The sequence below is a fragment of the Herpailurus yagouaroundi genome, unplaced genomic scaffold, assembly GCF_014898765.1.
Source record: "Herpailurus yagouaroundi ecotype Mexico unplaced genomic scaffold, PumYag 196, whole genome shotgun sequence".
Lineage (NCBI taxonomy): Eukaryota > Metazoa > Chordata > Mammalia > Carnivora > Felidae > Herpailurus > Herpailurus yagouaroundi.
The window spans coordinates 1,188,927-1,202,981 of record NW_024412427.1 but is presented as its reverse complement, the minus strand read 5'-3'; the positions used below and the strand labels follow the sequence as shown (position 1 = coordinate 1,202,981).

At 51.2% G+C, this 14,055-nt stretch overlaps 1 protein-coding gene across 4 annotated transcripts in view; it reads right to left on the bottom strand.

Moving 5' to 3' along the window:
* Nucleotides 1-14,055, bottom strand: part of ELMO2 (engulfment and cell motility 2) — a 39,158-nt gene that overhangs the window by 24,415 nt on the left and 688 nt on the right. For 3 of the 4 annotated variants that reach the window (XM_040446873.1, XM_040446870.1, XM_040446872.1), the window contains exons 2-5: nucleotides 2,915-3,042; nucleotides 2,582-2,622; nucleotides 2,112-2,184; nucleotides 1,723-1,773 (exon numbers count right to left, since the gene is read on the bottom strand). In XM_040446873.1, the coding sequence (XP_040302807.1) occupies nucleotides 1,723-1,773; nucleotides 2,112-2,184; nucleotides 2,582-2,622; nucleotides 2,915-2,992 (243 nt within the window). In that variant the 5' untranslated portion in view covers nucleotides 2,993-3,042. Of the gene's footprint in view, nucleotides 1-1,722; nucleotides 1,774-2,111; nucleotides 2,185-2,581; nucleotides 2,623-2,914; nucleotides 3,043-7,217; nucleotides 7,326-14,055 lie in introns of those variants that run through there. The other variant, XM_040446871.1, reaches the window with a different exon arrangement.

Sequence of the window (14,055 nt, the reverse complement as noted above, 5' to 3'; positions counted from 1 at the left end):
AGTCGAAAATCCCTCCACCCGGGCTTTGGATTCCTCCTGTCCTGACCCAGTAAGGTCCCGGTCTGTTTGCACCATCGACCTTCCTCTCCCATCTTAGCTTATTCTCGAAGACACATAAAAGAAAATTGTACCAGCAGTTAGCAACTGTAAAGGGTGGAGGAGGCGGGGAACTAGGTAGATGAGGGACAGGGCAGGGAGGGAGACCTTTCACTGCATCTTTGTCAAACTTTTTGATTTTTGAAACACATGAATGTTTTACCCCTTTAAGAAGTTTTTTTTTTTTTTAATGTTCATTTATTTTTAAGACAGAGACAGAGCACGAGTGGGGGAGGGGCAGAGACGGAGGGAGACACAGAATCCGAAGCAGGTTCCAGGCTCCGAGCTGTCAGCACAGAGCCCGATGCGGGGCTCGAAGCCACAAACCGTGAGATCATGACCTGAGCCGAAGTCGGACGCTTAACCGACTGAGCCACCCAGCGCCCCTTAGTCCCTTTTCAACAGCATTCTCTTTTGGGCTCCACATCCCCGAGTTCTTGCCTTCTGTGTCTACTTCCTCTTATGACCGAGCTTCCTGACAGCGCGGTAAAGTCACGGACCTCACTCTGCTGCCACTGCAGTCTGTCTGTCACCCATCACCCCACCAAAACTGTCTTCGCAGAGGCCACCAGGGACCAATGGGCTTCCCAGATCAACAAACGGCTTTTCTCTTCCCGGTTTTCTTGCTCTCTGCTCACTGCAGACCGTACCTTCCTCTGTCCCGACACTCCCTGCCCTCAGCTCCTAAGCCACTTCCTGCTCCTGGTTTTCTCTCTGCCCTTCTGGTTGCTCCCTTGGTTGCCTTTAAGGGCCACTCTGGTGGGAATCGGGGAGTCACCTCAAACTCTCCCTTTTCCTTCCATATCCGGGATGTCACCACATCCCCTGGTTCACCTCTAAATATTTCTCATGCCTGCCCTTCCGTCTCCACTGTCTCTTGCCTTCACGGGCTCATTAGCTTCTTAAAGATTCCTCCTACCACCAACCTTCCTTTTTTAGCCCATCTTTCACACTGTCACCAAAGTGATCTTCCTAAAATAGAAATCTAAACATAATGTACCTTCCTGCTGAAAGTCTTTCAATGTCCCCACGTTCCCTTTCTGCATAAAGTCCAAACCCATGAGTAGGCCATCTGAGACCCCTGCCATCCGGGACCCTTCCAGGTCTGGCTCTCCCCTGGCTGCTGTGGGCCCTCTGCCACCCAGCACCCCCGCCTTCCCCAAAGCACATCCCTCTGCTCGGGATACTTTTCATTTCCTTCTTTCTTCAGCCGATTCTTGCTTATCCTTCAACATCTGCGCTAAGCTTCCCCCTTCTCTGGGAAGGTTTTCTGGGAATCCTTAGGCTGAGCCAGGCGGTCCCTTTCTGAGTCCCCCACAGCTCCCTAAGCAACTTTCTGTCAAGATATTTAAGAGAGGCCTTTGGTTGTTTACTCCCAACAAGGCCGTGAAAGCAAAGATGGACTTTTTTGTTGTTGTTGTTAAAGTAATATCCACCCAATACTGGGCTTGAACTCACAACCCTGAGATTGAGAGTCGGCTGCTCCACTGACTGAGCCAGCCAAGCGCCCCTCAAAGGTTGACTTTTTAAGCTCTGTAGTCTTGGTTGCTGGAAAAGAGTCTGGCCTAAGGTGGGTGATCATCTAATGTGTTAAGTAAACGTCCCCGAGGAGAGCCGAATACCTACCGGGGAGATAGCCAGCTGTAAGATGGTCCCATTCTTAATATCACTGCGCGTCTGGGTAGCAAAGAGGAAAAAAGAGTAGCTGAGATAAAATATTAAAATGGCGCAAGCCAGCTGAATCAACGAGAACTTGCTGTCATTTGAAAGTGGTCGTAACTGAGCCTCTTTGGTCAGGCCTCCTTCCACGTGCTTCTTGCCCGAGAACTCAGACCCCCTCCGTGTGCCCCGAGCCCTCAGGATGTAGAAGCCATGGTTTTCCAGCCACTAGAGGAAGCAGGGGCTGGTGCGTCCCCAATAAACAGAAGCTGCCCGCAGGTCGGCCAGGCCGACAGTGCCACCTCCCTGGGTGGCTCGCTTCCGAGTGAGGCCCGACTTGCTGCTTCGGCACTGACCTGCTCCGTGATGTAGAGCTGGGGGCCGTCTGCATAACGGAGGGTGTAATACTCCGGGTTTGGCAAGGACCACCTGTGTAAGAAACACACAGTACAGACACTGGGCCCTCCCTCCAGGCCTGGCTAGAGGCTGCACGTGTTCATTTCCAGCCCAGCCGCTCAAGGGCTTGGGCGGCCTGTTTGGAGGATGGGGGGATCCCACGGGTTCAGGCGGAGATGCAGAAAAAGCAACTTGCACAAAGATGGGCACCGCGAAAAGGTGGTGTGCGCAATTCGGGGCGGGCCTCGCACCCCGCCAGGACCTCGGGCAGGACATTCTCGGGCTTAAAGGAGGAAAAAAGATTTAGGGGAGCTCTTAGGGACATCCTCCTCAGCTACTTCCTTTGTAACACAATGATCCACAAAAGCCCCATTCCGGGGACGCAACTAACTGGAGACTCCTCTCAAGGTCTGGCAGTGTTCCTACTCACCCGTCACAAACTTCCTTGATGATGGATGCCAGAGGCCGTTTCTGAAAGAGAGAGAGAGATCTTTCACCAGCAACCACATGCTATTCACGCCAAGGTTCTGATGAGGGGCTGCTAAGAAGGATCAACCTGGGCCTTCGTGTGGACTGCCTCCCGGAGAGGAAGCCTCTCCCAAGCCGGGACCAACCTTCCACAGGGCAGGGCGGGACAGGCCTTGACGTTCGTGTTGCTGGTTCTTACTCCTGATGCCAACGGCCCCCACCCCCGAAGACACCCTCTGCCATGCACTTCCCAGATCCTGCTCCCCGCGTCTCTGCTTCTCATTTCAGAGCTTACCTGGTCGATTTCAAGGAGCTGAGCATTAGCACCTGGCCATTCAATGGCTACTTTGACAATGTCTGATGGTGGTGGCATTGTTCCCAATGGGCCCTGTTTCTCCAAGAAACACACACAAACACAGCCGCCTGGAGACAAAGAATCAGAAAGAAGGAAAGAGAGAGCTCCTCAGATATTTTGGAGAATCAGAAGACAGATAGTGTCCAAAGTGACACGCCGAACTACTTGGTTGGAATTTTTCTATATCACACTGTAACCTCTCCTTGGGCTTTCTGTCTCTTTAGATTAAATCAGCAAGTAGAAACGGGACAAAGCCTATCCATCAACTGCAGATCAGCCGGGAGCAAGATCTGCCGATGTGACACTTTGGTCTAAGGGTCAGGAGGACTGTGTGGTAGGAGGATGAATTTACTGCAAAATGCCGGCCTTGGGACCTTGAGAGGGAGAAGCATAGGCTCTGAGACAGATAGGAATAGGCAGAGCCTGTTCTCGGTCGAGTGGTTAGCTGAGCGGAGCCAGCCCTTCTGTCTGCAGCCATCCTAGGAGGACCCCCCCGGTGTCGGCACGGCCCGGCCACACACTCTCTCGCCTCGTCTCTAGTTTCTGCTGCCACTCCTTCCCCCTCAAAGGACACAGTGTGGAGCCTCCTCTGTGTGGGATGACGCAGAGTTCAGAAAACGGGGAAGAGAACTGGGACAGGAAATGCTATTTTAGTCCCTACTGCCAAGGGCAAGGGCTGCTGAGAGCCCAACTGTGGGGCGGTGAGGACAGACTCACACAAGGGCCCGTCTCTAGGAGGACGAGGCTCCGGAAGTACCTCTGACCCCCCTCCCCCATGTGTCTCCAAAATGAAGGAAAACGAATCATTTTGAACAGGTCTGGAAGATGGGCCCATGTGACTGGTATCCTAGGCAACTGCCAGCTTAGTGGTGCTCCAAGCAGTAGTTAAAGCATTTTCTCTCCAAGGTCTGATGAAGGGAAGTCACTCGACTGATGGGTTATTTCCACGTATATTTACATTCCTCACCTACAGGTTCAGGACGGGGCCTCTCTCTCGCTTAACAAAAAAAACCTTCCTCCTGCATCCACCGGGCTCAGCCTCTCTCCACAATTCATGCTTCGCTAACGAAGACCGCCCGGCCCTCCCGGAACATGCTAGCTGCTGCTAAGCTGTTATTCACTTATGCTGTCAACTGCTAGGCTCCGGCACAGATGTCGGTTCTCGCAGCCTGGGAAGCACACACTCCTTTGGTGAAAGGGGTCACGGTTCCTTCCCCTACACACCCACGAGTCTCAGAAAGAGGGAAGCTTCCACGACCAATGTCCTGATCGGGGCGGGCTGCTCCAGAAGTCAACTGTCGAAAATACCAGCATTTTCAGGACATGGCAATGGAGAGATGGTTTTCAACGTGCTTCCACCGGTTTTGCTGAGCCCTCCCAGCAGCCTCAGGAAGTAGGCGGAATCAGATTACTACTCCTGTCTGAAGAGGACCCAACTGGCGCTCAGAGGCTGGTTAAACTGCCTCAGTTCCACCAGCCCGTAAGTAGTAAAGGAGACAGAACCCGGGGCTGGCTTTGGCCAGTGCTCTTCCCCTCCCCGCTGAGCGAGCCCGAATTTCGGTTCGCTGGAACGAAATCAAGCCTGAAGGGGTTGCAGGGGGCCGGCCCGATGACCCCTAAAAGCTTCTCAGCTCCAAGCAGAATTTTCCACATGCAATGTTTATGGGCCTAGATACACAATGAGCCTCTGGCAACTGTTCCCATTAGAATAGCTCCTGGCTGAGAAGCTCTGCTCCAGTGACACAGCACAGCAGGGGTGGTACCATGAATCTCGGGGTGCCTGGGGCAGGTATCCCCATCCTTAGTGGTAAATGTGCCAGAATTAGGAGGAATGACTATACAGTTGTGAGATCATTTTTTAAAACTGAGATATAATTTATATATCATGTATATTTATATATGTGAAAGGCAGAGCTCATGTATATACAGGTATATATATATATATATATGTATATATAATTGTGTATATATATATAATAGAAACACACGCATCTCGGGGCGCCTGGGTGGCTCAGTCGGTTAAGCATATGACTTTGGCTCAGTCATGATCTCGCAGTCTGTGAGTTCGAGCCCCGCGTCGGGCTCTGTGCGGACAGCTCAGAACCTGGAGCCTGCTTCGGATTCTGCGTGTGTGTGTGTGTGTGTGTGTGTGTGTGTGTGTGTGTATGTGTGTGTCTGTCCCTCCCCTGCTTGCACTCTGTCTCTCTCTCTCAAAAATAAACATTTAAAAAAGTTAAAAAAAAATACAAAAATCTCTCTATAACCACTGCCCAAAACAAGACTTGAAACATTTTCATCACCCTAGAAAATTCCCTCCTACCTCCTCCTAATCAATCCCCCACCTTCCAGCCCTCCAGGAGGCAACTCCTTTCTGACTTCTCTTGCCATACATGAGTGCTGCCTGTTTTTGTACTGTAAATACATGGAACTGAACAGTACGGCTTTCTTAGACCATCTATTACTTAGTTCAGTTCTTCTCTTTAAAATAAGGAGGCAGTGCAGGTGCAGCAAGATCATTGGGCTGGGATGATTTTGCTGCAGAAGAAGGAACTAGATTTGGATCCAACGGACTCAGGACCTAGTCACAGTCCTGTCCCTAAGTGCTGTGGGGGGAGGGGATGTGTAGGCGTCCCTTTCACCCAAGTCTCTACTGTGAGATGTGAGTGTTGAACTAAACCACGTGTAAAGTGCCTCCTGAGTCTAAAACTCCATGATTCTAAAGTAGAACTTACAAACCCAAATGAAGACTGCCCACTTCAAAGTCCTCGCCCAAAGAAACTACGCCCTTAGTTCAATGTGTTGCTAAGAAACAACCAGTATCTGTTAGAACTCCTTTCTGGATACTGTCTTTGGAGATAGTTCTCAGCAACCCTGCCCTTTCTCATCAAGTGCAGGCAGTCCGTTCATATTGAATGACACCCTCCCCACCGGTGCCCCAGCTAATGGGACCGAGGGGAACACTCAGCCTCAGCTGGACCAATCCAGTTCTTTCTCCTAAATTTAAAGACACGGGTTAAGGAAGTTGGATCACAACGGGCCCTGGATCAGAAATGTTGCAGTCTGCCTCACAGCAGGGACCCTGCCAAGCCAAAGCCACCAGCAAGTCAAAGATACCACGAAGCAAAAACCAAGAGCTTTCAGAGGAAGCTGTTCTGCAGGAAGAATCCGGAAATGTGCAGTAGATAAGCAGAGGCCACAAACTAGAAACCACAAAGTCCCAAAAAGAGATGGAAAAAGCCTGATGATTTCCCAGATTCCACGGCTCCAACTCCTACACTCGGGGTGCCTGAAATTCCCCTGGATCCTGCCAAAAAAACTCCTTTCAATGGACCTGGACTGCTTTTCTGTTCATTGCAATGAAAAAGCCTAAGGCTAAGTTTGACCCCAAGCTTTGAAGGAACTCTAAATGGAGGCCCAAACAGATGGCAGCATGACAGGCTTAAGATAACGGCACTGAGGGGCACCTGGGTGGCTCAGTCGGTTAAGCATCTGACTTTGGCTCAGGTCGTGATCTCACGGTTCCTGACTTTATGCCCTACGTCGGGCTCTGTGCGGACAGCTCAGAGCCTGCTTGGGATTCTCCCTCTCCCCATCTCTGTCGGCCCTCCCCCACTCACTCTCTGTCTCTCTCAAAATAAGTAAAGAAACTTAAAAACAAAACAAAACAGATAATGGCACTGAGCAGGTCCTCAATTAACACTGGCTGAATTAATGAAGAGTGAAACCCACTTAGGTAAGTCTGATGTGTTTAAAAAAGACCAGTGATACGGTGACATGTATGTGACAGTTGTACGTAACAGTTAGTAGATAGACAGCCTCTTTATAGCCGATCACTCAGTTCTATGGCATTTCTACAGCTGATGCTCAGAGAACCCTGTAAATCATCCCTTCTTTACACAGATGAGGCAAGTGAAGTTCAGACCGGTTGAGAAGCTTGTCTTCCACACAGCTCCTTCCCACGCCTCCCTGCCCTCCCAAAAAAGAGAGAAATCGTATTAGAATTGGATCTCACGGCTGAGTCTTATGACTTCAAAGTTAGTTCTTTTCCCTCTACATCGTACTTCTTTGATGCTGATGACGTTAGCTAACAACTGCGTGGTGCAAAGGTAGTATCCTGAGGGCTTTACCTGTATTAATTCATTTAATCCACAAAGCCACCCTGTGTGGCGTATTATTATCCCCATTTAAGAGACAGTAGAGGCACCGTGAAATTAAGTACCATGCTCAATGTGACACGGCTAACCTTAATAATTAGATCCCAGGTAGTCTGGTGCTGTTTGAAGGCCATGTGAAAAGCAGACAGTGCTGTACGTGGCCCACAGCAGGTGTCTGGAGAATTCTGGTTTTGCTGTACCTGTAGCCTAAGCACACTGAGGCTGAGAGACTTGTATAGCAAGAGCTCACTATTCCAACAGGTAACGGTTCTCCACTGTCTGGAGAAGGAGATCAACACCTCCTCGTGTGGCATTCGGTTCTTCATAATCTAGCCAGATCTTCCCAGCATACTTGGTATTTCTGTGAGGCAGGCCATGTTCTTTCATTTGTTTTCTTTAAAAAAAAATTTTTTTTTTAATGTTTATTTTTGAGACAGAGAGAGACAGAGCACGAACGGGGGAGGGGCAGAGAGAGAGGGAGACACAGAATCAGAAGCAGGCTCCAGGCTCTGAGCCGTCAGCCCAGAGCCTGACGCGGGGCTCAAACTCACGAACTGCGAGATCGTGACCCGAGCCAAAGTCGGACGCTCCACCGACTGAGCCGCCCAGGCGCCCCTCGTTTCTTCTGTACCCTTGCATATCCTCCCCCTTCCATGGATGGTCAAACGAGCTCCTATCCGAACATCAAAGCCCAGCTCACATGTCACTTCCTCTCTACCATTTCCCCACTTTTCCCTAGCAAAATGAGATTGGAGGGGGCCACTCTGTTCTCACAGCATTCTGTCCAGACCTCTACGAAGGCTCTCGTCCTGCTCCGTTACAGGTATTATTATTGTGGTTCTTGTACATACTATTACAATAGTTGTGTATTTACGTGTCTCTCTTCCTCACTAGCTCCTCTCCCAGGGCAGGTACACCCTGTAGCTCATCAACCTGGCACGGCACCCGGCATACCGATACGGTTCAGAAAGGATCAGTGTCTGCACAGATCCGTCGGCTCTGACCTCCTCAGCTCCTACGAACCAGGCCTGCCTCTGAATGGAGAGGGACTGGCCAGAACTGTGCTGCTTGTCTGGCATTCCCTCCGCGTCCTTCCACCTTCCAACTGCACAGTAGTTCCAGTGTTGAGAGTTTTGCCGTCATCTCTAACGTGAGAACGTGTCTCACCGGAAAACCAGATTTGGCGCCCCTGACGCTACCGACAAGAAAGGGGCGAATGACCCCCCTTGGCTTCCCTCTCTGTTGGAGGCACCAGGAGACAGGAGAGTAGGAGCAGTAAATAAATGGTCCGGTGCACGTTCCCGGACGAAGGGTCTCCTTGTGGGGAACTCTCTCAGTGCTGGCTTGCTTACTCTTCTCATTTTCATTTTAGAAAGGAAGTGGAAATTAGGTCGAAGCGATTCAGTAACATTGCAAAACTCTCGGGGTTATAAATAGCCTCTTGGTCGGCCGCTCAGCAGTGCTCCAGAGCTCACCACCAAACAGCCAGGATATGGGAGCTGCAGTTCACATCCAGGCCCGGGGGGGGCGGGGGGGGGGCAAAGGAGTGATAACACCTCTTCCGGATGAAACAACCCTGCCAGCCCTCACCTCCCATCCCCTTTGAAGTGTTACAGATGTAAAGCCGGCTTGGAAAAACTCAAAATGCCACAGAACGGCAGAGATGAGAGACGCACACACTGATCTGAGGAAGAGAACTCTGTTTAACACAGGAGAATGAAAGCACCGGGTTTCAAAGGCAAAGCTGGGGAAAAATCGTGGCTTCGGTGTCTCCAATGGAGCATTCCCTAAGCGGCTTCTGGAAGGTGTGTTTACAAAATCAACATTGTTACCAAGGGCCCCCGTGGAGCTTTGTCAATGATGGCCCAGGCCGTGACGGCCCCCCCCCCCCCCGCCCCCTGCCGCCCCCAGTTCTTTTAAGGATATGGACTGACATGTGCTTTTTTGTTCTCTTCTTTTGCTTTTGATTCAGTGGGGGCGACATGGGTGAGTCTGGTTTATGTTTCCTGCAAAAGAGTCGGCCACACCAGGAAGGGAACTGGAGGTCACACCCTCTTTCTAATCAAAACCACAATCTCACTAGAGGCTTCTCCTTCTGAAATCTTCTCATCTGAGAAGTGACTCAACTTTAGTTCGGGCCACTGAATGAGGATGAGCTCTGAGGTGCAGAAGGGGGGAATTGGGTTGGCAGAGATTCAAGTTCTGCCATGCACTGCTCACTGCTAGAAACACTGAGAAGGACCGTCACGCCAACAGCAGCTGACTTTTTTTTTTTTTTTAAGTTTATTTATATAAAGGGGGGAAGGGCGGGCAGCGGAGGGGCAGAGAGAGAAGGAGAGAGAGAGAAGCCCAAGCAGGCTCAGCGCTGTCAGCACAGAGCCCGATGCGGGGCTCGATCTCACAAACCTGAGATCACGACCTGAGCCGAAATCAAGAGCTGGCCGGATGCTAAACCGACTGGGCCACCCAGGCGCCCCTGGCGTTTCTTTTTGTAGAAATTTGTGGGACACCAGACTCACCCAAAAGCCACTAACCTGCAGCCAAAGTGCAGTGAGTAAGGGTATGGGAACTGGGTACCTGTCTGGGCTTCTTCTTCCTAACACCTACCCTAAGAATCACCTGGGTCTCCTCTTACCCCGCGGAGAATCACTGTGCAGCGTTCCTATGCTTACAGAGCGGAGTTTAAACTCCTTAGCAGAGCACTTGGCTCACTCTGGGTCCACGTGGCTCTTCAGGCCAGAACTGTCATCGCACTGTCATCATGCTAGTATATCACACCAGACCATCCTGCTCCCTCAAACATCAGGCTCTTCTGAACCTGTGCTCTCACTTGAGCTATTATTCCCTCCACCTCGTCCAAGTGGCAAACTTCCGTTCATCCTTCAAGGCCCGCCTCACACAACGACTCATCTGAGTGGCTTTCCTAGTCTTCTCACCTCAGGCAGAATTCACCGCATCCTCACCGGCACTCCCAGTCTCTTACACAACCCTCCACAATCCCAGTGACTTGCAATTCTCTATGTGCAGCCTCTTCTCTTGCTACTCAAGTGTGAGCTGCACTCCAGCAGCAGCAGCACAGTCGTCTGGGAGCCTGCGGTAACGGGCAATCACCCACTCAGTGGTCGGAATCTGCCTTCTGACAAGACCCCCAGGTGGTTTGCATGCACGTTCAAGTCTGAGAATCAGACTCCAGGCCAGTGGTTCTCAACCCCGGCTGTGCACCATCAATGCCCACCCCACGCCACCGACTCCCCCTCCCCACCCAAGTGTTCCCAACGGCGGTCAGGGTTAGGAGCCACAGCCAACTGGACCGTTAGCCACCCGAGAGCAGGACCCATCCGGCCCGTGTCCACTCCCCCGCCTTCTCTTCCCCAAAGTTTTCAGCACAATGCCCAGCACACGGCTGGGCCTGCAGAATTTCACACTAAAAATACCCTCCGGGATGCCCCGACACCTAACTGCCTTTAAAAAGAGAATAAAAACACTAATGACAGAGGACTATTCATTGCCTAGAACTTTATAAATCCTTAATTATAATCATCGACGGATTTAGAAGGGGGTCAGCGTTTGCAGACCACTTACCTTGGTTTTTGGAAACAAGACGCTGAGATGGAAAATATGGACGAACTTTAAGAAACTGTTTCCCCTCAACAGACCACTGTGGTTGCAACAGGGCGGCAGAGCTTGTGCAGGGAGGGGGTGTGGTGAGCTGTGAAGAGTCCTGGGTTATGGCTGAAATCCCGGGCTATGGGCCCGACTCCTTCAATACCCACCATAACAACACAGCATTGTTCGTGTTGTAAAATCAGGCCAAGCCCTCTCATTTTATAAATAGGAGAACTGAGGTCCGGAGAAGCTGGCAAGGCCGCACCACCAGTTGGGGACAAAAGAAGGTCTTGGCCCCCCCATGTCTGGGTTAGGTTCCCCCCACTGCAGGGCAGGAGACCTGACTGCCCAGATTGGTGACGAGCACAGGCCTCTCTAGGCCTCTTGTCCTGATCTACGTGAGGGGGTCAGACTAGACGTTTTTGAGGCCTCTTTCCACCGTGACCTGCTAGTGACGCGGTGTCACGTAGTGCTTAGGAGCTTATGTTCTGGAGTGGGACAGACTTGGGTTTGGATCCCCCTCCAACAGTTTCTGTATCTGTAAAAATGGGGGTTAAAATCAACCCTACTCTACAAAGTGGGTGTGAATATTAAGTGGGATGATCTACGTGAATCATTTTAAGCATAGCAGAATCCCAACTGTGTGAACTTGAAGAAGTTACAAAAATGCCTTAACCGCGTTCCCCAGCACGAAGCGGCCTGACCTGCCAGGCTACAGGACGTTGATGACAAAATGACAACACAGGTGAAGGCAAATCGGGGAGGAGAATCAATACAAAAGGCAAAGCACCGCTGCTGCAGGTGTTCCATACTACTTTCTTCTAGAAGGAGCACCTTGGAGAGTTTTTTAGTCGCTTCCAAAGCAGGGGCCAGTGCAAGGCCTGGCACATAACAGGTGCTCAGCGAACCTTTCCTGGTGACTCACGTTAAACCAGGATGCCCAGTGGGGTGACAGGTTCAAACGCCTTAACCAGCCGGGCAGATGAGGAAATAAGCCACACAGCGTCTACACAGGCACTGTGGCAGACTGCAAAGCACCCACCCACCTAAAGGAACTCAAATTCAACACTTTTAAGCACGTGACGCAGCTTGGCCTCGGCAGCAACTTTTCGGGCCCTGCACAACCACTGATTCTCCCTCACTCTTCATTGCATATCATCGTGCAATCATGATATGTCGTGCATATCATCTAATCAATCGCCCTGTGATCTGGCCTCGTCTTTCCACAGTAAGCATCCTGAAGACGAAGGTGGTGACTTCTACTGCCCTAGGACAGCGCTGGCCTCACAAGAAGGGAAACCTCACTCAGTGAGCAACTGTGGACCGGAACAGCCACGCTGTTAACCCAAGCGTGGTGCTCCCAGCACCTCTGAAATGCTGCAGGGTGCAAACATTTTCTACCCAGCTCCGGGGACCGGGCCGAGTTGGTGTCCACTGTGCTGAGGTACAGTGACTAGGTCCAAGAAGGACTTGTCTTGCACGCTTTTCCTCCAACTGCATCAAAGATGCTTGTCCCTGAGCCACCCAGACAGGGGGCACCGATGCATGCCGGCACACTACTGTGCATGAAACCAGACAGAATAGGCAATCTACCCACAGGTGCCACTGTTCTCAAGTTTCGTCCCCACTCCCTGCACCCCCAAATTTGCATGGCACCTCCTACAGGCAGCACAGGGTATAGAAAGACCAGACTCCAGACTCCAGACGGGGTACTGGTCCTAATCTTTCCTCCTCCGCTCACAAACTCTAGCATGATCACCAGTAGGCAATGTAACTTTTAGGAGCCGCACGATTTTTATTAGTAAAATGCAGACAATAACTACCTTAGAAGAAAGTAAACGGGATTAAATGCCACAGGTAGGCAAAGCTTCTAGAACTGCACAGCCCAATACGGCAGTTCCTACCACAGTACTGCTCAGGTACTGTGTACCCTGAGCCCTGGAAACTGAAATGAGCCCTTCACACTGAAATGGACTGGCCGCAGGCAGAAAACACACACGAGGTTTCAAAGACTTAGCACACCCGCAAAAATGTGAACTATTTCATTAATAGTGTTTTTATATTGGTTATGTGTCAAAATAGTATTATTTTGGAATATATTAAGTAAAATGTGTTCTAAAAATTAATTTCGCCTGTTTCTTTTTACTCATTTTTAATGTGGCTACTAAAAAAATTAAATTACATGCACTACATCGTATTTTTTTCTTCTTTTCTTAATGTTTCTTTCTTTTTGAGAGGGAGAGAGAGACGGAACGCCAGCGGGGGAGGGGCAGAGAGAGAGAGGGAGACCCAGAATCTGAAGCAGGCTCCAGGCTCTGAGCTGTCAGCACAAAGCCCGACGCGGGGCTCGAACTCACAAAAACTTATGAACCGCGAGATCATGAGCGGAGGTGAAGTCGGAAGCTTAACCGACTGAGCCACTCAGGAACCCTAGTGCATTGTATTTCTGTTGGACATCGAACATGACTCTAGCACAGAGCTCGCCACACAGGAAGTATTCCAACGTTGGTTTCTTTCTCCCCCCTGACAGGCCGGCAGGTACCGTGATTCACACCCCCTCCCTCCTGTCAAAGCCAAGTCCTCCACTCCCTGATTTAATAAATATTTACGGTGCCTGGTCCTTGTGCAAGATGCGGGAGACACAAGGAGCAAAACCAGACACAGCCTTCTGGACCTTACTATCTGGATGGGAGGGACAGACATTAATACTTTCACAAATAAAAGGAAAACTGCAACTGTTCGAGTGTCATGAAGGAGAAGTGCACAGGGTGACAAAAGTGGGGAGTTTGCCTGGAGGAGGAGTCAGAGCCCAGGGATGCGACCCAAGGAAGTGATACTTGAGTCCAGGTTTAGAGGACGGAGGAGAGTTTACTGGACTAAGCCAGGCGGAGAAGAGAAGCCCAGGCAGAAAGAAGACTAAGGACAAGGACCACCCCCCCCCACCCCTCCAGGGCTTGGTATGTAGAAGGAATAGGAAAAGGGCCCTGTGAAGAGTACTGAACGGGAGGGAGAGGTCGGAAGGGCCAGATCTCCGGGGCTTGGACGAGGATCTGGGGCCGATCCTGCAAGAGGTGGGCAACTGGCCAGTTTTCCGCAGCAGTGTCCTGATCTGATGTGCACCTTCAAACATCCCACTGGCCACGGTGCAAGGCCCACAGCAGAGCAGCCAGAGCGCGTGGGGGCACCTCAGGTAGGACAATGCCACAGTGCAGGTAGGAGGCGACAGACGCCTGAACAGAGGGGGAGCGGCGGAGAGAAGTAGGTGGACTGGTGGCTGCAGAGCCGGCCGGCTCGACGGGGCGGGGGGGGGGGGGGGGGGGG